The sequence below is a fragment of the Mandrillus leucophaeus genome, unplaced genomic scaffold (genome assembly GCF_000951045.1).
Source record: "Mandrillus leucophaeus isolate KB7577 unplaced genomic scaffold, Mleu.le_1.0 Scaffold805, whole genome shotgun sequence".
NCBI classification, from domain to species: Eukaryota; Metazoa; Chordata; class Mammalia; order Primates; family Cercopithecidae; genus Mandrillus; species Mandrillus leucophaeus.
Genome location: NW_012108753.1, coordinates 998459 through 1021112, shown reverse-complemented (window position 1 = coordinate 1021112; position 22654 = coordinate 998459). Strand labels below are relative to the sequence as shown.

General features: G+C 42.6%; 1 protein-coding gene across 4 annotated transcripts in view; it reads left to right on the top strand.

Annotated features, from left to right (window-relative positions):
• Window positions 1-22654, top strand: part of VIT (vitrin) — a 129735-nt gene that overhangs the window by 4154 nt on the left and 102927 nt on the right. For all 4 annotated transcript variants that reach the window (XM_011967642.1, XM_011967641.1, XM_011967640.1 and 1 more), the window contains exon 2: window positions 15818-15887. In XM_011967642.1, the coding sequence (XP_011823032.1) occupies window positions 15836-15887 (52 nt within the window). In that variant the 5' untranslated portion in view covers window positions 15818-15835. The remainder of the gene's footprint in view (window positions 1-15817; window positions 15888-22654) is intronic.

Here is a 22654-nt window from a genome sequence, read left to right as displayed (position 1 = left end):
CGATCTCCGCTCACTGCAAGCTCTGCCTCCCGGGTTCACGCCATTGTCCTGCCTCAGCCTCCCGAGTAGCTGGGACTACAGGCGCCCGCCACCTCGACCGGCTAGTTTTTTGTATTTTTAGAAGAGATGGGGTTTCATCGTGTTAGCCAGGATGGTCTCGATCTCCTGATCTCGTGATCCGCCCACCTCGGCCTCCCAAAGTGCCGGGATTACAAGCGTGAGCCATCACGCCCGGTCATATTAAGTCATTTAACCCTAACAGCAAACATATGAGGGGCTCTTACCATCGCCATTATACAGATGAAAAAAACGAAGGCACTGATAATTTGAGTAAGTTGTCCGAAGCCACACAGCTAGTAAGGGAGGGAGCTCAGTTTCAAATCCAAGAGGTCTACTTCCAAAGTCAGACTTTTAACCTGCCAGGCAACAATTACACCTGTTCCTGGTTTTTCTGTGACAGCACCAAATTAGTCTTCGCCATCCCTGAAAACATAGTTCTCAAGCCAAGTGAAATTTCTTTAAGAAAAAAAAAATGTTCCTGTTTGCAGGTAGAGACACCTTAGTAATAATAATGGAGAGGCGTGGAGACAAGGAACTCACAGGGAAAGGTTTGTCAGGAGAAGAAGGCTTTTATTTCTGTCATTGGTGGATAATCTCCTTTTTGGGTGGATGGGGAAAAGCTGACTCAGGGGAGTTAGGCAGTACGAGAGGAGGAAAGGCTGAGGAAACTCCATCTTGAAGCCCTCTGTGTAGCCAGTCTCCAAAACCTTTATCTTCACTGGAAGGTTAACTCAGCAGCTTGTCGCAGAAAGAATCACGCTTCCTTGTGACTCAAACTACTTCAGCAAATCACTTTCCCTGATAAGGGTCTCCACATTGACAAGACTCTAGTAAGCATTTCTCAAATTCTTTCCTTCAGTTTGAGAAAGGCTACACTTCTGTGTGGACGTGTGATAAAATTCATAAAAATCACCCTTCAGGCTATAGTGAGAAGGTATTCTGTTACCGCATTCTTTCTTCTCTTATTCAAAAAGAAAAAAATATATACCTATGCCCTCGGGGGAAACTTACATATAGTTTCCAAGGGATCAGGTCACTGGCATCTTAATGCTATGTGAATTCCCTCCACCGGGCTTCTTTGTGTTCCAGACAGAAAACATGCTTTGGACATAAAGGTGCAAGTTAACTTGCCCAGACTGGCCGTGTTTATACAACATAGTGAGTAAATCTGCACTCCAAAAGGCAAAAAGAATTTGAAGGAAGAGAGATAACATTCAACAACAGCAGGAGCAAATATTTATTGGGCCACCTCCATGTGCTATTCCCAATCCCATGTGCTTGGGAAGAAGAGTGAACAAAATTACGTCCATTTGCCTAATCTGGGGGCACACCATAAACAAATACAGTAAGATGCCTGATGGTGATAATGGGCTGTGAAAAAAGTAAGTAGCAAAGTAAGATGCAGAGAGCAGTGCATGTGATGATTTGCATTGCATGATTTGGTGAATGTTAAACAGAGAGATGAAGGAAGTCAGGAGGTAACCTATGCGGGTCCCTGAAGGAAGAGCATTCCAGGCAGAGGGAAAAGCAAATGAACAGCCCTGAGTGGAATCGTGCTTGGGAGGCCAGTGTGTCTGCAGCAAGCTGAAGGAGCAGGAAAGGGGAGCCCAAGGGTGTGCTTTGGACAAGCAGACACAGAGGGCGCCATCCTTGCATGCCTCAATTTCCCCCAGACACCGCCTACCACTCACTCACCCACTGTCTGGGGGGCAGTTCTTGCCTCTGCTCTGGATGAAATCTGTCAGGCCACGCTCAGAGGATTTTTTTTTTAAAAAAGACCTTGCTCATATTCCACTCCCAAACAATCTCAGTTCAGTCATTAACATGTACGTAATACTAGATAATCCTTAAAAATGTAAAAATGATATTCAAAGCTTAAAGTCTTATCCTCCACATCCAGGCTTGCTTTCTGCAGTGGACAGGGGGCATGGTTGAATTTTCTTTCTCTGCCTTGCGCCTTTACCTCTCTTCCCCTTGGCCACTAACCGTAGTCTCTTCATATCCAGAGTTGAAGCGGACACAGGGAGGTAAGGTGAGAGGCAGGGACAGGCCTCACTAGTTGGTACTGTTATGAGCCAGCATCCAGGTTCCCTGAGCTTCCCCGGGGTTTTCAGCTGCTGCTTGTTCCCATAGGGCATGTCTATGGGTGCTGTGAGGATTCCCTCCCCTACTGCTTTGGGGGTTCCTCACGTGTAGTTCCATAGATGTTGTGAAATAAATCCGTTCTGGCTGGGGATTTACAGTTCCTCCCTCAGCCCTTGGGCAACTGGTAAACTCTGTCTGGCTGCTTTCTGCATAGGCTCCTCAGCCCTCCATGCACCCGACTCAGGCCGGAGCAAAAACAACCCCAGGCTGACTCTGTCACACAGAGAATCCTAATCGCCACAAGCTCTTCCCCTCTCCTATAGAGGACTTAATCATGGGACAGACACCAAGTCCACAGAGGCAGACATCAGCCCCTGAGACACAACTACTCAGCCACTTCAAATTGGGTTACTGGGCATCCAAGCTGGCTTTTGAAAGGAGGTGATTGAGAACCAAGATCCCTGGCTGATGACCTCTCCAGGCAAGAGGTTGTAGAAACAGAGAGGTAGTCGGAGATCAGAAAGCAAAAATTTCTTAAAGACAAGTTGTAGGCATTTTCCCTCCTCTTCCCCCTACCCAAATGCAAGAGGAGCTAGTGGCTCCCCTACCCGCCCCCTCCGCCCCCCACTTCAGGCACTAGTGAGAGGAGCTTCAAAGAGACCACTTTGGAACATGGAAGTGGTTGGCTCCTATTGTCTTGAGGCCTCAACCGAAACTAAGACAAAAGGATCATCTTATTTTAACATCCCATTACACAGTCAATTACGATACACTCAAATGTTGACTTAGATGGGTGTGTTATGCCCGGTTACACTTAAAAATATGCCTGGTGCATCATTTTACCCTAAATAACATTTGTGTGTGAGACAGAGCTGTGAGTGAGTTCAGGCTCAAATATGACTCTTGAAAAATCGCTTAACCTTGTAACTAAGACCACTGTATTATACAAGGTATGTACTTTATAGTGTGTGTTTTAACAATTGTCAGCCAAGTGTCTCAAAAAGCCTGGGATATTGGCATCAAGGTAAAAAGGAAGATAAAACCATCTTATACAGTGGGGAAATTCTATGTTAAATGGAGTTAAGTGTTTGAGGTTTGGGATAGAATTCTGGTTCTGATATACATTTATTCTATAAGCTTCGGCAGTTTTTTTTGTTTGGTTGGTTTTTTGTTTTTTGTTTGTTTGAGTCTCGCTGTGTCGCCAGGTTGGAGTGCAGTGGCATGATCTCGGCTCACTGCAACTTCTGCCTCCCAGGTTCGATTGAGTCTCCTGCCTCAGCCTCCGGAGTTACTGGGATTACAGGTGCATGCCACCATGCCTGGCTAATTTTTGTATTTTTAGTAGAGATGGGGTTTCACCAGGTTGGCTAGCCTGGTCTTGAACTCCTGACCTCAGGTGATCCACCCACCTCGGCCTCCCAAAGTGTTCGGATTACAGGCGTGAGCCACCACGCCCGGCCAGCTTGAGCAGTGTATTAAAGTTCTTTAAGCCTCAATTTCCTGCTCTGATGAATGGGCACACTAGTCCTTACCCAATAGGATCACCATGACAATTAAGTAAAATCACCTGTGTACCGTATGCAGCATATAGGAAACATTTAGTAAACGATAGTTATTACTATGGGCATGAACTCTACACTTCTAAAACTTCCCAGGAAGAAGACTGAAAGGATCGATCCCATCTCATTTAACAGGCCACTATATATATCCAGGCCAAAATAGTCAGGGGGCCCTGCAGGAGAGTCTGAGGGCTCCTTCAGAGCTGGGGTTGTTCCCAGGAAGGCCTCTGAAGTAGGACATTTGGTGGCTGCCTTTGGAGAGCTGGGTCTCCTGCTTCTAAATGACTCTGTTTCTACTGGTCCCTGGAAATTCCCGAGGCTTAATTCTCCACAGCCCTCAATTCCTGAGCCACAGACACTGTCCTCCACTGTCCTCCACACCCTTCATTTCACCCAGGTCTCTGGTTGCTGGGATTCAAGAATGTGCTTCTGAGAGGCAGCCCCTCATCTGCCTCTCAGAACCCTGTCATCTGAGAGGAACCCATTCTCTACTGAGCAGCAGAGGGGAGGGCGTGGATCTTGCAGACACACCCTCATCTTCCTTCCTATCTCAGCTGGAAAGTTTTGCCGGACCTGAGAATGTTTTTCTGTGCTTCAGAATTGAAGGCAGACCAAAAAGCACAGAGTATTCAGGCTAGTCCAGGCTCTAGGGATAAGAGTTGAGCAGAACCAAACACCCAGCTCCAAATTCACAGCAGACGGCCCCTTGGCAACTAGAAACCTCAAAGCCCAAAGGGAAGAACCGGGAGGAGGCAAGGCTAATCCACAGTGTCAAACACATTAGGCAAAGAAGTTTGTGATGAGAGAAACTCATCTTCCAAAGCTTCATCAGAATCTTTAAACCACTCATGGTTTCCAGGATAACTCAGAGGAGCAATCACGGACCACCTCGTCTTTTTGAGGTCCTAGCCTCTTTCCTTTAGATTTACTGATGTTCGTGCCCCTTTGCGTTACACAGGATAAATAACTCTTGGACGGGTTTCTTTAGAGCTCATTTGGGGCATGCCTGCAAACTAGTATTTTTTCCCACTGGCAATATAAGATCTAAACTACCACTTCAGAAATGTAATTACTGTTTGTAGTCTCTCTAGAAATCACCATTGGTCAAAGCCTTTGTGGATGTGGTAAGCATTACCATATGCCAGGTTCCTAACGCAGTACAAAATAACGGTCTGAAACACACGACCAAAAATGGCTTTGCCTTTTTGGTTTTCCGACATGTAGAAACATGCCACATGGATCAATGAACCTAATGGCACAGGCATACATCAGTTGTATACATCGATGAGGTCTTTAACCCTACCCAACTGCCTGTGAGGAAACATGTTTGCTGTAGGATTTTCTCTGACTGTTGGTGGTGAAGGGTGATCCTGGAGAAGGGGATATGCATTCTAGTCATCACAAAAGTACATAGAATATTTATGGGAAGTTCCTAGATTGGAATGTCAGTAAGCATAACATTCTCATGAATACATCGAGAAATAAACATTCTCATAAATCAGTTTCTCGGCCCTGGCACTATTGGCCTGTGGGGCTGAGCACTTCTTTGTTGTGGAGGCTGTCCTGGGCATTGCAGGATGGTCAGCAGTATCTCTACTCTGGCCTCCACCCACTAGGTGCCAGCAGCATCCCCCTCTCTTGTCAAAGTTGTGACAACCCAAAAAGTCTCCAAACACCATTATATGTCTCCTGTGGGACCAAATCACCTCTGGTTGTGAACTACTGTCAAAAATATATGAGGAAACTCTACAGCAACATTCTGACAGCATGTTTTCAAGGTCACCCACTTCCATTTTTTGTTTCCTGAGCATCCCAGACCTTCTCAGTGGCTGTGACAGCTCACAGGATTTCTTGCCACACTTCTTCCCAGAGCTTGGCTGCAGGGTTGGGGATAGCCTCTCTAGGGACCCTCTGCTTTGATGTTACCAAAAGACAAGCACGTATGTCCTTATCATTTTGAGTGTTTTCATTTTACTACTAATCATTTCGGGGAACAGGACATAACTAGAACAATAAATATGAAAAGGGTTTTAATCAAAGCTGCAGGAAACAGAAGCCAACTTAAACTGGCTCAAGTCAAAGGCCCAAAAACATCAATATCATGCACAGGAGACAGAGCTGAGCTAGACCTTCTTCAGACTGGAAATGGGACCTGGAAAGCGGTGAGAAATGAAGGGATCTTCTCCGCCTGCTCCTCCCAGGGCCATATACTTATTCTCTCCATCTCTCTCTGCCGTCCTCTTACACATCTTATTCAGGGCCCCACATGGCCTGCAGCTTGGCACTCACAGCTTCTGAAGCTTTCAGAATCCCGATCCCAAAATCCCAATGGAGACCTCAATTGGCTTCAGTTATCTTTTTTTGCTAGATCACAAGCTTTTGACCAGCTGAGTCATTTACATTTCAGTGACTGTCATCTCTGCATCTGACAATAATAATTGAGCTGCTTCAGTTGTAGATGTAACCAGGCTTTGAAAAGTGAAAAGTGCTATGCAAATGAAGAGTGGCATTTTTATTTTATTAGAGTATCATAGAACAAATCATGGAATCATTTGAAACTTACAGTGACAACCATGTGAGGAGTTGGCAGGATAGAAAGAGCGCAATATGAAGTTGGCGATCTGGGCTGGTGACTTTGGCCAAGTCACTTCCCTGCTCTGAATTACAGGAATTCTAATGTCCATTTCGCCTCCTCAAGGAGCTCTTCCGTGGTTCAAATGAGAAAACAGTTTAGTGAGAAAACTCTCTGCAGACTCTGGTATAAACTCCTGTTATTACAGCCTTCTGCAGTTAAAACTACTGTATGGACGGCCACTGCGAGTTAGGTAGCAGTTAGGAATAATCTTTCAGCTGCCAGCCGAGTGCAAGGGAAATGTATTATCTCACATAACAGACAGTCCAGGGGCAGGCCCAGCCCCCCAGGCACAAGACAAATCATAGCTCTGACTCATCTCTCTGTGATTTGCCTGGCTGCCCTCCTCGCCTTGAGTTAGGATTTTCCTCTGCTGGACTTTTCTCGTGGTCACAAGATGGCAGCCAGCAGACCCCCAACAACCTGCTCCCTTGTTCATTCCTAACAAGAGAGCCACCCTCTCCCCAAAAAAACATAGGCTTCAAGTCCTTCCATTCTGTCTGTTACAACCCAGGACACAGTCCACCTGGACTAGTAACTAGTATGATCACCTGGCAAGGGCCTGGTGCTGATGGGCCCAAGCCCGGAGCAGTTGCCAGCAAGGGGGCGTGTCTAACCATCCTTGCCTTAGGCCCCAAAGTGGGATCCGCCTGGGAGCTGCAGATGGACCCGCTTCCTCTCAGTGGCCGGGCTGCACTGATTTCCTTTACCAAATTGGGATTCTGTTAGGAAGGAGGAAGGGGAAAACGATGCTCTGCATAGGCCACCAGCAGGGTCCATCCAGTCCACGTAGCCTGACTCAGAGCACATCTTCAATAGCCTTGTGCATTCTTGGGAACCAACATATTGAGAAAAGACAAAATTTCCCCTTCCTTACCTATTTGGCTCACAGTTTCTGCCAGAATTTCTTTAGGATTAAAAAAAAGGAAGTAAAGAAGAATTGGGAAGAGAAGAAAACTCAAGAAAGAAAGAAAAACTACTGTCCCCTCTGGCACTCTGTCTCTCTCTCTCTCTCTCTCTCTCTCTCTCTCTTTCTCTCTCACAGAATCCTGGGGGATTGTAATGATGATTCCAAGGTGGCCGCTGGTGTTGTGGCAACAGGAAATGCAGTGTGTCGGACCTCAGCCAGAGGAATACATCTGTATGACGGTTTACGTACAGATAGAGGCCACCACCACATTGTAAAGGACCTCCCCACTCCCCATCTAGTGCCAGCTTCCTTTTCCTGTCCTCACCAGATCAACCCACATCCACTGACAAGCAGAGGAGGCTTTACGGTCAGGCAGAGATGAAGAAAGCAGGGCTGCAGATGTGGCCTCACCCCATTCAGAGATGTCTGTCCTCAAGGGATTTTCGGCATTTTGGAAACACAGCACAGCCTCTTGTAACTAGTAAATGTTTCCAGATGGATACTGGCTCTTTCTGCCTCATGGACAAAGAGTATGGTTGGGTGCTCCCCCATGTAGCATTGTAGTTCAGACAAACACCAACATTACATAAATCCTACATATCTACTAGGGCAGAATTTTTTCCAAGCGAGTGGCTCAAGTAAGCCTCTAGGGGGCTTATTAAAAATGATGAATGCAAAAATAATTTTTAAGCCTTCCATGTCTCCCTGTTGCCTAAAGGATCAGTTCCACATTCTTTAGGCATGACATTCAAGGCTGACATGACCCTTCATCCCTCTCTGACAGTCTGATTCCTCTCCCAGCCTTGCTGAGCAACTCCTAGTTCTGAAGCTCCACTGTCGCTAAGTCCTGTCCTTTCCTGTTCACTCATTCATTGTTTTCCAACCTGTCAATTAAATAAATTCAAGCCCCTCCCAATCCCCACGTTTCAGGCCTATGTGCCCATGCACCCTTTTGCCATCACTGCATCCCCAGTAGCAGAGGTTCCCAATGCTGTTTGCACAGTAGAGTCACTTGGAAAGCTTTAAAACAATATCGGGCCAGGCACAGTGACTCACGCCTGTAATCCCAGCGCTTTGGGAGGCTGAGGTGGGCAGATCACCTGAAGTCAGAAGTTCGAGTCCAGCCTGACCAACATGGTGAAACCTCATCTCTATTAAAAATACAAAAATTAGCCAGGTGTGGTGGTGGACACCTGTAACCCCAGCTACTTGGGAGGTTGATGCAGGAGAATCGCTTGAACCCAGGAGGTGGAGGCTGCAGTGAGCCCAGATCACGCCACTGTACTCCAGCCTGGGTGACAGAGTGAAACTCTGTCTCAAAACTAACTAACTAACTGAATAAATAAATAAATAAATAAAACAATATCGATATAAACTCAGGTCAATTAAATTAGAATGAAGATGGAGTAAGTGCATGTACTATGAAACAGCTATGGCAAGGGGAGAAATGCAGAGCTTCTGGACTTGGAACGTCTGATTTGAATCCAGCTCCTCTTCTTTCTAGCCTTGGAAAGTCTGTAACCTCTGCATGCTTCCAATTCCTTACCTCTAAAATGAAGGCAAGAAATAGTCTCTACCTCATAGAGTTGCTGTGAAGATTAAATGAGTTAATATATTACTGACACTTAGGATATGCTCAGTAAATATTAGTTATGATGCATGCATGCTGGTCTCCTGCAGGAAGACTCAAAGCAACTTAATGCCAGGACCTGCATCTTGGTTCTCTCTGCCTGGCACATAGTACATATGCTTTTATTTTTGAATGATTAATGGATGCACAAAAGAAGATGAATTTTGGTTTTAGGAAATCAGGGCGATTTATGTAGAAGAGGTGGCCCAGGAGCTGAAGCTTGAAAGATGGATGGGTTTGTGGTGGTGAGGGTTGGTAAAGTAATCCAGACAGAACAATAATGTGAATGTGAGCCAAGGTACTGACATGTAGTGTGTGGAGAAAAGACCAAAAGCCCAGGTGTGCTGGGGTCAAAGGAGAGGATTACTCAGGAGAATTGCAGGGAGATGGTGTTGAAAGGGAAGGCAGGCCATTTCATGAAGAGTTCGTAATGCCTCACTAAGGAATTTGAGCTTTATTCTGTAGAGAATGAGTGGACTATGAAGAAGAATTCTGAGCAGGCGAATGCACAATCAGACCTGTGCTTTAGGAAGCTGATCCTTTCCAACTGAAAGAAAGATTGACCTGGAGCAAGGAGCAAGAGCGAGTTAGGAGATTGCTGCAGCTTCCCATCTGAGATCAGCATTGTCTGTATATGTTAAGTCTTCCTAACAGATCACATATAATGAAGCTCTTTGGACTCTATCTGGTTTATGTTAATTGAAGCACTGCTAAATTTGGTGGTGGAAGTGATAATGATAACAATACCTCTTAAGTGTCCCTTTCAATTTCAAGAGTTTTTTCATTATTTCATTTTTATATTTTACTAATATTGGATTTATTAACATATATGCACAGGGTAAAGATTTAAATAGAACAAAATGGTAAGACACCTTCCCATCTCTGATCACCACTTATCCAGTTCTCTTTCCCTGACACAACCACTGTTATTGGGTTCTAGTGAATACTCCTCCCACTCTCTAGGCATGAAGAATATATATATTTAAAGTATAGAATCTGATAAGTTTTGGCATATGAATACTGTGAAACCATCACCACATCAAGATAATGAACATATCCATCCCCAAATTTTTCATGTGTTCCTTTGCTGTCTTACTTCTGCTCTTATGTCTCCAGGACTCTCCACTCTCACTCCCCAGGCTCCTGGATACCACTGATGTGCTCTTTGTTACTATAGAGTACAGTTTCCAGATGCAATGTAATGATATGAATGTAAAATTGGACAGAATGTACTCTTTTCTGTCTGACTGCTTTCACTTAACGTAATTATTTTGAGATTCATTCCTGTTGTTTTATGTATCAATAGTTCATTCCTTTTTATTGCTGAGTAGTATTCCATTGTATGGATAAACCGCAATGTGTTTATCCATTTATCTGTTGATAGATTTTGCATCTTTCCCAATTTGGAGCTATGAGAAATAAAGTTGTTAAAAATATATATGCAGAAGTCATTGTATGGACATATACTTTCATTCCTCTTCAGAAAATGCCAAGGAGTGAAATGGCTGCAACATATGGTGGGAATATACTCAGCTTTTTAACTTTTCGAGATACCACCAAACTGTTTTCCAAAGTAGTTGTACTATTTTACATTCCTGTTAGCAATTATTTCAGTCCTCCACTCCTCACCAACACTTGCTAATAGGAGTTTTTTCAATTTTAGTCACTCTTTCTCCAAGTTGCTTTTGCATACATTGCCACATTCAATTCCCAATGGACTTGCTTTAATTTTTCACACTTCCTGGTCACCAGTGGTGAACATTATCAAGTGTCTTCTTCTCGCTGTGGTCTTTATTTTCCCTGCTTAAATTCCTTTTTGCTTTCTGTGCCTTTTTACACTTCCTCCACATTTGACAAAGTGTATTCTTCTCATACATCTTTAACTGATGAACAATTTGCCCCTTATCTGTAAATCTCAAGCATTTTGACACAGGGATTTAAGAAAAGTCCATTTTGCTTTTTCAATCTTAACAAGATGCAACCTGCAGATTGTCTTATACACAAGGGGTAGAAAGAAGGGTGCAGGATCAGGAGCCATGAAACCCAGGCTTGATTTTGTGTATGTGACCTTGAATAAGTCACTTACCCACTGCAGGCCTCAGTTTCCTTACCTTTAAAATGGGAATCGTGCATACTCCACATCCTGCACAAGTTTACTGTGAAGAACAAGTTTGTATTCACGCATTTTCTCAACAAACATGTATTGTTTGTACCCACTACCAAACACTATTCCAGGCTCTAGAAACTGAACAGTGAACAAAATAGGCAACTCTAGAAATGTACACAAAGTCACTTTATTTAAAACACTGTGAAAAACTATATAAATATAAAGCAATATTATTATTTATTACCAACTTGCTCTCTTCTGACTCTGGGCAGAAAGAGAGATCTAATGAACTTTGTTGTGCTAATCCACTTACACTAATGTATACTCTTCTTTCACAACCAGGCGTCATTTGCCTCACCAGAACTACGTATTTGGGATTCTTTATGTTATATCTCATGGCACATCCATAAATTTGTGAATCAGTAACACATTCTTTTGGAAGCCCCTATTGTTCAGTTTTTGTTAGAACCTGGGTGAGCACGTGAGGAATTAGGGCTCCAGTGTTACCATGTGCCCCACAGCTCTGTGACATTGGATCGCCTGCAGAAACTGCTTAATGGTGCTGGTGGCAGTCCTCATGCTCAACCTTGGCAATGGCTGAGAGAGGGTTTGATTTTTTTCTTTTTCCACACATTTCAAAAGGCACATTTACATTTTAAGTGCTTGAGTAAACAGACCAAGCAAGTGTAGAAATTGCAGTGGTGAGAAATAAGCTTCAAGTATTCTAAGACACTAGAGTGATTCTGGTCAGTTTCCATCATTGATAAGCCAATACTTGGGTGAGATCTCCTCGGGGATTAGAGCATCTCCCGGAATCCTGTTGGTTTTTATTCATTCATTCCAGCTTCTAAAGGTCATGTCCATCATGACTCTAAAGTTGTAGGACAGATCTGACAGCACTTCTCTCTGCTCTCCGCCTTCCCTTTGGGTTTGTTTGTTGATTAGCAGTAATATCAATATCAATACTGCTTTATTAATTTTTATTGAGATATAATTCACATACCATAAAATATGCCATTTAAAGTGTATAATTTGGCCAGGGGCAGTGGCTCTCACCTGTAATCCCAACACTTTGGGAGGCCGAGGAGGGTGGATCACAAAGTCAGAAGTTCAATACCAGCCTGGCCAACATGGTGAAACCCCATCTATACTAAAAATACAAAAATTAGCCAGGTGAGGTGGCAGGCACCTGTAATCCCAGCTACTAGGGAGGCTGAGGCAGATAATTGCTTGAACCCAGAAGGTGGAGGTTGCAGTGAGCTGAAATTGCACCATTGCACTCTAGCCTGGGCTACAGAGTGAGACTCCATCTCAATAAATAAATATATAAATAAATAAATAACGTATCGTGTATAATACAGTCGTTTCTAATGTATTCATAAGATTGTCTTCCCTTTGTTTTGTTTCCTCTTTAAATTTCCTAGGGAAAAGGGGGAGCCCTCATTACTCACATTGATTCAACACATATTTACTGAGCACTCAAAAAGTCAAATAAAAATCCCTGCCCTTGTGGAGCTTACATTATAGTGGGGAACTCCATAAAAAATAAAATAAGTAGAGTATAAAGTATGTCAGAAGTGAGAAGTCAATGGAGAAAAAGCCAGTAGGAAACGGATTGGGTATATCGGTTGGTGGTGGGAGAGGTGGGAGGGGAATTGTGATTTTAAATTGGATAACCAGGGAATGTCTCATGAGAGGTAACATTTAAGCAAAGATTTGAAAGAAATGAGGGAGCAAGTCATGTGCTTATCTGGGGAAATGGCATCCAGCCAGAGGAAAAGGTGGTACAACAAGTGCAGAGACCCTGAGGTAAGAGGTGTTCCAGAAACAGCCAAGAGGCCAGTGTGGCTGAAGATTACTAATTGAGCAGGAGAATAGTGTGAAATGAGAACAGAAGGGTGGACAGAGGCCAAATCAAGTAGGGTCCTGAGCCACTTGTAAATACTTAGGCTTTTCTTCTGAGTAAGACGGGGAGCCACTCACTGTAGAGTGTAAGCTGAGAAATGCCATGGACTGACTGACTTTGAACAAGATCATGCTGGCTGCTCTGTGAACTGCAGAGGACAAAGGAAGAAGGGAACCGCCTAGTTATGAGGCTAATTGCAATAATCTAGGTGGGACAGGGCAGAGGCTGCCACAGATGGCATTGGTAATGGTGAGATGCTGAGAAATGGTCAGTTTCTGGATAGACTTTGAATGTAGTACCAACAGGACTGGCGGGTGGAGAGCATGTGGGGTGTAAGAGAAAGAGAAAGAGAAGTCAAGGATAACTTGGATGAAATCTGCAATGTTGAGTGGTAACAGTCAATTAATGGGGCTGCATAGGTGGGTCCAGTAGGGCAACTTGGTATACTGCATTTATCCAATAGGAAAGTTAAACACTCAGGCTTGAAGATACATAAATCGTTCTGGAGTTTCTCAAATTAATAAAAAACAAAAAAATTACCTGTTATCACACTATTTCCAAAATATAATCTGGCTACTTAAACATCAAGTTGCCAAACAGATTGTATATATGATTTTGTTTTTATTTTGAAGCTAAAGACGTAACCAGCGGCCAACTACCTTAATTGGGAAATTTAACACATTGCAATCGTTGTTGCAAATTAATAAAGTGATCAGTTCTGTTTGGGGTTACTCTTGCTGCTTAATTTAATTGCTTGTAATAAAGCTTTCATATACTAAACAACTTTAAGTTAATTGCATCGAGTACTTGTATACTATCTCAACCCATAATCTAATAATTGCTTTTTATTAATAAATATGCATAGCAGTGTATCAAATATTGTTTATAGGCTTAGATTGGGCCTAGCTAGTACTAGATGGTGCTTATCTCTCTAGATCTCCATTCAGTGATGTCACTTTGGTAGCTTCAAAATCAGCCATGGTAGGAGGATTTGCTACCACAGAAACTGACAAGCTCTGCAAATCAGGGCTTTTATCTCTATTTTTTTTTTTTTTAAACCAGTACACCACTGAACACAGCAGAGGGTAGAGTTATGAATGCCAGCTTTGGGCCACACAACCGTGGCACCGGAGTTGGGGGGATATAGTGGAAGCCATCTGCCCAGAGGGGAGGAGTGTTTCACTACCATTGACATTGTTTAAAATTGCTAGCTCATAAGGATAATAAAAAGCAGACCAACTTTAAGTCTTTTCATTCTCTGCAAATTTCTCCCTTATTGCCTGTGCCCAGGGCAGATTCCTCCCACCCACTTTCACCTCCATTCTAATCCTTTCACCACCTTGGACCACGGTTATGACATTTAACTTCTCTAAGCCTTAGTTTCCTCATCTGTTCAATGAGGATCATAAGACCTATCATGGTGACTTATTGTGTGGATTCAAAACAATACAGAATGCACAGAATATACTCAATTAATAGTAGCACGAGTAAACCTTTGACAGTTTCCTCATAGCCTTAAGAGAAAGATGAGAAACTCCCTTATAGATCACCAGCATTTTCATATCTGTTGCACTCTCCAACGTCTGGGTCTCTGTTGGCACTGTTCCCCCACTTGGAGCCACTTCTCTCGTTTCTGCATGTTCAAAGCCTGTTCATTCTTCAAAGTTGACCCAGTTGCCACCATCTCTATGAGGCTTTCTCTTATTCCCATAGCTGCTGTAATCTCTGTCCTTCTAAACTTTCTGGCCCTTGGGGAATCTCTAGCACCACCCGTACCTACTGGATTAGAACCTGCACTTTAGCAAGAGCCCCAGGTGAAGAGTATACACAAACCAGCTGGGCTCAAGGGCTCACGCCTGTAATCCCAGCACTTTGGGAGGCCCAGACAGGTAGATCAAGATGTCAGAAGTTCAAGACCAGCCTGGCCAAGATGGGGAAACCCCGTTTCTACTAAAGATACAAAAAATAGCCAGGCGTGGTGGCACGTGCCTGTGATTCCAGCTACTTGGAAGGCTGAGGCACAGAATTGCTTAAACCCAGGAGGCGAAGGATGCAGTGAGCCAAGATCGTGCCACTACACTCCAGCCTAGGTGACAGAGACTACGTCCCAAAAAAAAAAAAAAAAAAAAAGGTTCAAGAAGCCCGACTCAAAACCACTGGTTCTCAAACTTGGTTGCATGTTGGAATTACTTGAGAAGTTGTTAAAACTTAATTAACTAGACTCCCAACCCAAGAGAGTCTTATTCAATTGGTCTGGGGTACAGCCTGGGCATCAGGACTTTTTTAAACTCCCAGGTGATACTATTAAATAATACGCAGCAAAGTTTGAGAACCACTGCTCTATAAATTTCCCCTTACACTCTCTTATGAGGACTTAACATTGTCTTATGCAATTTAACACGGTTATTTGTGTCCACTTACGTTTTTCCTCCTATATTAAACTGTAAGTCTTTCAAGGGTGATAATTGTTTTTTAATTCAATTTTTAGCACTTTCTAACAAAATGTAGCCATATAATAGGAGTTTAATATTTATCAAATGAATAGTGAAGTATTAATAATCGTAATCTAAATATGTTTTCTGAATGCCATAAATGTGGCTACTTGGACATATTCTCATAAAGAAGACTACTTGGACATATTCTCAAAATCGTAGAGTTATTTCCTCTTCAGTTCTAAGTAAACATCAAATATTTGAAGAATTGGAGGCTGGTGGCCAGAATGGGCTTTCTAACTGAAAATAGCATCTCTGGGTACCAGCAAGGCCAGCCACTGCTATCTCTATGTGCTGCTTATGGAAATCTGTAGCCTGGAATCCTAAGACTCCAGAGGGCAATGCAAAATGATGCAGCCCATTCCCACACACTCTGTGTATCCAAATCAGAACCCCTGGCTGAAATATGATGATGTTATTGTTTCTTTCTCTCCAGGGTGTCATTCTGATATTTATGAGGACTGTTGTTCTCACTATGAAGGCATCTGTTATTGAAATGTTCCTTGGTAAGTACTTTTATATGTGTATCTGGATACCCTTTTAGCATTTTCCTAAGATCCAAAGAATCCAGCCAAGAAAAGTTTTAAACCAAGACAGAGCATATAAACAATACAGTGTATCTTTTTATGACAAACATTTTGAAGAGAGGTTTTAAGAAAGAATGTTAAGCAAAGATCAAATTCAGGATGCATGTGTATATGTTTTCATGTAAAGCAAATACTGTATATGTATTACATATATGTCTCAGTATATTACACATTACACACACACATACACACACCTATCTTGTGTATTCCAATTAGCAAGTATTTCAGATACTGCATATTTGCAGATTCTAAATGTAAGGATGTTCTTATTTCTTAATTTCCCAAAAAAACACAAAAACAAAAACAAAAACAAAAACTTACTGCTGACATGGCTTTATCTATAGCATTGGCGACTCACACTTTTACAGATGATTCTTTTTTTTTTTTTTTTTTTTGAGACAGAGTCTCACTCTGTCGCCCAGGCTGGAGTGCAGTGGAGTGATCTCGGCTCACTGCACCTCCACCTCCCAGGGTCAAGCGATTCTCTCACCTCAGTCTCCCAAGTGGTTGGGATTACAGGCAGACACCACCACGTCCGGTTAATTTTTGTATTTTTAGTAGAGACGGGGTTTCGCCGTGTTAGCCAGGATGGTCTCAATCTCCTGACCTCGTGATCCATCCGCCTCAGCCTCCCAAAGTGCTGGGATTACAGGCGTGAGCCACCGCACCCAGCCCAAAGATGATTTTTTTAAAAAAGAATCCATTATCACCAGAGTATGCAATCTTGGATAGGCCCTTGAGGAGCAGCAGGTCAACCAGAAGCGCTCAACTAAAGTGCTGAGGGGTTTAGGACCAAGCCCAAGGGTCATCTTCCATTAAGCTTGGCCCCACTGTGCCATGGCCTCCTCAGGTAGAGTAATCCTGTGGATCATTGTGAAATTACTGCCAGGAAGGTGCGCAGAAGCCTTTCAGACAGTCTGTTAGTCTGTCAGGGCTGCTGTAACAAAACACCACAATCTGGGTGGATTAGGAAACAAAAACCTGTTCTCTCCACCTTCTGGAGACTAGAAGTCCAAAATCAGTGTCAAAAGGGTTGGTTCTTTCAGAGGGCTACAAGGCAGGAATCTGTTCCGTCTCTCTCTCCTAGCTTCTGGCTGTCTGCTGGTAATCTTTGGTGTTCTTTGGCCTGTAGATGTATGACCCTGATCACTGCCTTCATCTTCACATGGTATTCTCCCTCTAGTTGTGTCTGTCTGCACATTTTCCCTTTTTATAATGACATCAGTCATACTGGATTAGAGGCACACCCTACTCCAGTATGACCTCATCCTAACTTAACTATAGCTGCAATGAGCCTAGTTCCAAATAAGGTCACATTCTAAGATACGGAGGCTTAGGACTTCAACACATAAATTTGGGGGTATGTAATTCAACCCATAATATAATGAGAGTGCTCAAGGTCTGTTCAGAGGGTGTATACCTGGCAGAACTGGGGACTGGAAGAGAAGAAGGTAATGCAGCTGGGAAGGCAAGGGGGCTCTAGGCATGTTGGAAGGAGTATTGGACCAGGAGTCAAAGGGAGGATATGGGTTCTAGTCCTGACTCCACCATCAACTTGCCAATTTTGTCAAGTCACTCATCGTCTCAGAGCTTCCTGCAAATTATATGTTTGAGCTATGAATCACCCAACCCTACGTAACAGGGCTGCCAGAGACCTAGGGGCAGCTCTGTCCAAGCTACTTGTCTCTCGGGTAAGCTACTTTCTCCTGGAGCCAAAGAAAAGGCCAAAAACAATGCTCTGTCTTCACTTTGGATAAGTCCTCAAGGATACCAGGCACTCTCAGGAACCAGTGGCACTATTTCCTGGCTCCTGTCAGATGGCCATAAGAAGCCCTGAGGAACTTCTAGGCACCTGGACCAGGAGCCCTACCCCAACCACTGCTGTTGTCCTCAGAGACTGGGCAAGGTCCAAGGGTCAACCTTCCCAACACTGCCTCTACAATTGCTCTATATGCCTGGCTTGCTTTAGCAAACAAAAAGTTGGCTATGACACTGGGGAACAATCCCTTGAAAGCATAAGGTCCTTCATTTCCCCTTTGCCCCTTTGAGAAGCTACCTCTCTTTTCATTCTAACATACAAGTTAGTACGTTTCTAACATAAGAATGGATTGAGAGTGGGACAAGAGGTTAGGAATAGGGTTTAGTCAAACAAATAAAACAAACAAACTCTGAGGTCATTTCACCCTCTGCATCTTCCCAGCATCACAGAAACAAGAAAGGAAGATCTGGCTATCTTTTGTACCCTGCCTTTCTCAGCCTGCCCTTGCCCTTCTGGCTTGCTTATTCAGATAGCAAGAAATCAAAGTAGAAAAAGGAGACCCCTGTACCTCAACACAATAAAGGCCATGTATGACAGGGCCACAGCTAATATCATAATCAATGGTGAAAAGCTAAAAGCTTTTCCTCTAAGATCAGAAATGAGACAAGGATGCCCACCCTTGCTACTTCCGTTCAACATGTTACTGGAAGTCCTACCCAGAGCAGTTAGGCAAGGAAAGGAAATGGAGATATTCAAACTGAAAAAGAAATAAAACTTTCTCTGCAGATAACATGATATGATATATAGAAAACCCTGAAGACTCCACCAAAAACCTGTTAGAACTAATAAATGAATTCAGTAAAGTTATAGAATACAAAATTAACATACAAAAGTCAGTAGCACCTCTATATACTCACAGTGAACTATCTGAAAAAGAAATCAAGGAAACAATCTCATTTACGATAGCATCCAAAAAAAAAAAAACTACTTAGGAATAAATTTAACCATAGAGGTGAAAGATCTGTGCATTGAAAATTATAAAACATTGATGAGGCCAAGCGCAGTGGCTCACACCTGTAATCTCAGCATTTTGCATGGCTTAAGTGGGCAGATCACTTGAGCCCAGGAGTTTGAGACCGGCTTGAGAAGCATGGAGAAACCCTGTATCTACAAAAAAAAATTAAAAAATTATCCAGGTGTGGTAGCATGTGACTGTAGTCCTAGCTACTCGAGAGTCTGAGGAGGGAAGATCACCTGAGTTCAGGGAGACTGAGGCTACAGTGAGCCATGATCATGCCACTGCACTCCAACATGGATGACAGAGTAAGGTCCTGACTCACACACACCAAAAAAAAGATGCAGAAAATTGAAGAAGATGTACATAAATGGAAAGATATTCCATGTTCATGGATTGGAAGAATTAATATTGTTAAAATGCCTATACTATCCAAAGAAAGCTACAGATTCTTCTATGCAATCCTCAAAGCAATCCCTATTGAAATTCTAATGGCATTTTCCACAGAAATTTGGAAAAAGAATTCTAAATTCATATGGAAACAGAAAAGATTCCAAAAGATCAAAGCAATCCTGAGCAAAAAGAACAAAAGTGGAGGCATCAAATACCCAATGTCCAAATACACTACAAAGCTATAGTAATCAAAATGGCATGGTACTGGCATAAAAACAGACATATAATCCCATGGAACAAAATAAAGAGCCCAGAAATAAACCCACACGTTTATGTTTAATTGATTTTTAACAAAGGTGACAAGAACACACAATGGGGATAAAGCAGTCTCGTCAATAAGTGGTATTGGGAAAATAGTACATCCATATGCAGAAGAATGTAATTGGGCCCTTAGCTCACACTGTATACAAAAATTAACTCAAAATTGACTAAAGACTTAAATGTAAGACTTGAAGTTATAAAACTACTGGAAGAAAACATAAGAAAAAAGCTTCGTGACATTGGTCTGGGCAATGACTTTTTGGATATAACCCTAAAAGCACAGGCAATAAAAGCAAAGGCAGACAAATGGGATTGCACCAAAAGTAAAAGAAACAACCAACAGAATGAAGAGACAATTTGTAGAATGGAAGATAATATTTGTAAACCATACATTTGATAAGGGATTAATATCCAAAATATATAAGGAGCTCTAACAAATCAACAGCACGAAAACAAATACCCTAATTTTTAAAATGGACAAAGGATGTGAATAGACATTTCTCAAAAGAAGACATACAAATGGTCAAAAGGCATATGAAAAAATGCTCAACATCACTAATATCAGGTAAATGCAAATTAAGGCCACAATGAGATATTACCTCACATCCGTTAGACTGGCTGTTATTAAAAAACAAAAGATAAGTGTTGGCAAGGATGTGGAGAAAAGGGAGCCCTTCTAAATTGTTAGCAGGAATGTAAATTAATAAACCCATATGGAAAACAATGAGATTCCTCCAAAACATAAAAATAGGAATTACCATGTCATCCAGCAATCCCACATCCGAGTATATGTCCAAAGAAAATGAAATCAGTCTGTTGAAGAGATATCCTTACCCCCATGGTCAATGCAGCATATTCACAACAGTCAAAATAAGGAATCAACCTAAGTGTCTATCAATGGATGAATGAATAAAGAAAATGTGGTGCACATATACAATGGAATATTATTCTGCCATAAAAAAAGAAATCCTGTCATTTACAATGTAAATGTACCAGAGGATGTTATACTAAGTGAAATAAATCAGGCACAGAAAGACAAAGACTGTATGATCTCATTTACATACTGTATCGAATCTACAAAAGTCAAACTGATGGAAGCAGAAAGTAGAACAATGGTTTCCAGGGGCTGGGGAGCTGGGGAAACAGGGAGATGCTGGTCAAAGGGTACAGACTTTCAGGCCAGGTGTGATGGCTTATGCCTGTAATCCCAGCACTTTGGGAGACCGAGGTGGGTGGATCACCTGAGGTCAGGAGTTTGAGACCAACCCAGCCAACATGGTGAAATCCCCGTCTCTACTGAAAATACAAAAATTAGCCGAGTATGGTAGCGGGCACCTGTAATCTAAGCTACTTGGGAGGCTGAGGCAGGAGAATTGCTGGAACCCGGGAGGCAGAGGTTGCAGTGAGCCGAGATTGTGCCATTGCACTCCAGCCCGGGCAACAACAGTGAGACTCCATCTCAAAAAAAAAAAAAAAGGTACAAACTTTCAGTTACAAGATGAATATGTTCTGGTGATCTAATGTACAGCACAGCGACTACAGCTTATAAAACTGCATTGTTTACTTGAAATTTGCTAAGAGAGTAGAGTTAAGATGTACTCACCACACACATAAAAATTGTTAAGTATGCGAGGTGATGGCTATGTTAATTAGCTTGATTTAATCATTTCACAATGTACACATATATCAAAACATCATAAATATAGACAATTTTCATTTGTCAATTATACCTTAATGAAGCTGGGGGGAATAATAAATCACTCTATTAATGAAAAACAAGGAGGCTCGCGTTCACATAGTCCCCTTTCCAGGTCCTCGTGTGTCTGCCTCCCTGCCATCTCTCTCCTCTGCTTACATGTCTTCACCCCAGGGTCATTTGCTTAAGTCTCTCTATCCCTCCTCTGGGTGCTGTGATGGCCTCCTTGCCCCAAATCCTTACGCCTTTACCTCATTTTCTACCATACCCCTATTCATCTTTGAAAGCCCACATCTGACCTCCGCTCTGTTGCTCTCCGTGCAAACTCGGTGTTTTCCCTTTGCCTTTAGGATGCGGTGCAAGTTTCTTCAAGTGCCTTGCTTGTGGGGCCTTCCTGATATGGCTCTTACTCTCCTTCCCTGCTCTTGTCACTCACCATAGCCCCCACTCCAGCACTGAACTTCTAGTTTCCCTGAGGAATGCATCATTTCTCACCTACAGGCCTTTGAACATGCCGTTCCCTTTCCTGGAATGCTCTTCCTCTCACTGACATGCCCACACCCCCTCCCACAAACCATGCTATTCCTCCAGGAAGCTTCCCTCATCCCCATTAGCTTGGACCATCTTCTATGCATTTCTTTGGTGTCCTGTGTTTATTCTCACATAGCTGCAAGATATTGGCCTTGTCATTTTTCTGGCTCTCCAAAATCTGTAAACTCACTGAGGGTGGGAGCTGTATCATGCTCAGGGTCGTACCTCTAGTGCTCACCACATATCATAGGCACTCAATAAATATTTCTAAACAAATAATTGCCCTTAAGGAGGCTAGATTTTTAAGGTATTGAAGCCATTCAAGGATCTCTCAAAAGCTCTCTAAATAAACGTCAATTAAGTGTTTAATGTGTTTAATTAAGAGGTAGCATGCTTGTTTTAGAGATGTTTCAATGCATGCTAGAGTAGAGTTTTATAGTGCTCATTGTCATTGGAGTATTGCTTATAATCCACATGGACACTGGCAGGGAGCAAGTGGAGTAAAGAGGCCAACACTGTAGCCAGCAAACTCGCATTCTGGTTCCAACTTCTTCCCCCAAATGACTGCAGCATTAGCCAAGGTGGTGACACTGGGCCTGGTTTCCTTTCTATAAAATAAAGGATGACCTCCAAAGCTCCTCCCAGCTTTAAATATCCTATGATTTGAAGCATAATTTTATAATTTACATGATTGTAGAGAATAAGCTGTCATGGCTTTGCTATGAAGCTCTGATTTATTTGATGCTAAATGTTTCATTGAGTACATAATCCTAAATTAAAGCATCAGGGAAACCTGAACTATGTTTAAATGATCTGCTTTATAAATTGGTTTTCAAGGAGGCATTGTGGATACTATCTATGTTAGCACATAGAGGGTCTCCAAAAAGATCTAACAGGAAGTTTATGGGCTAGAATGAGGCATGCCTATAAAAGTTCTAGGTACACAAGTATTCAGTAAGTACCTATTGATT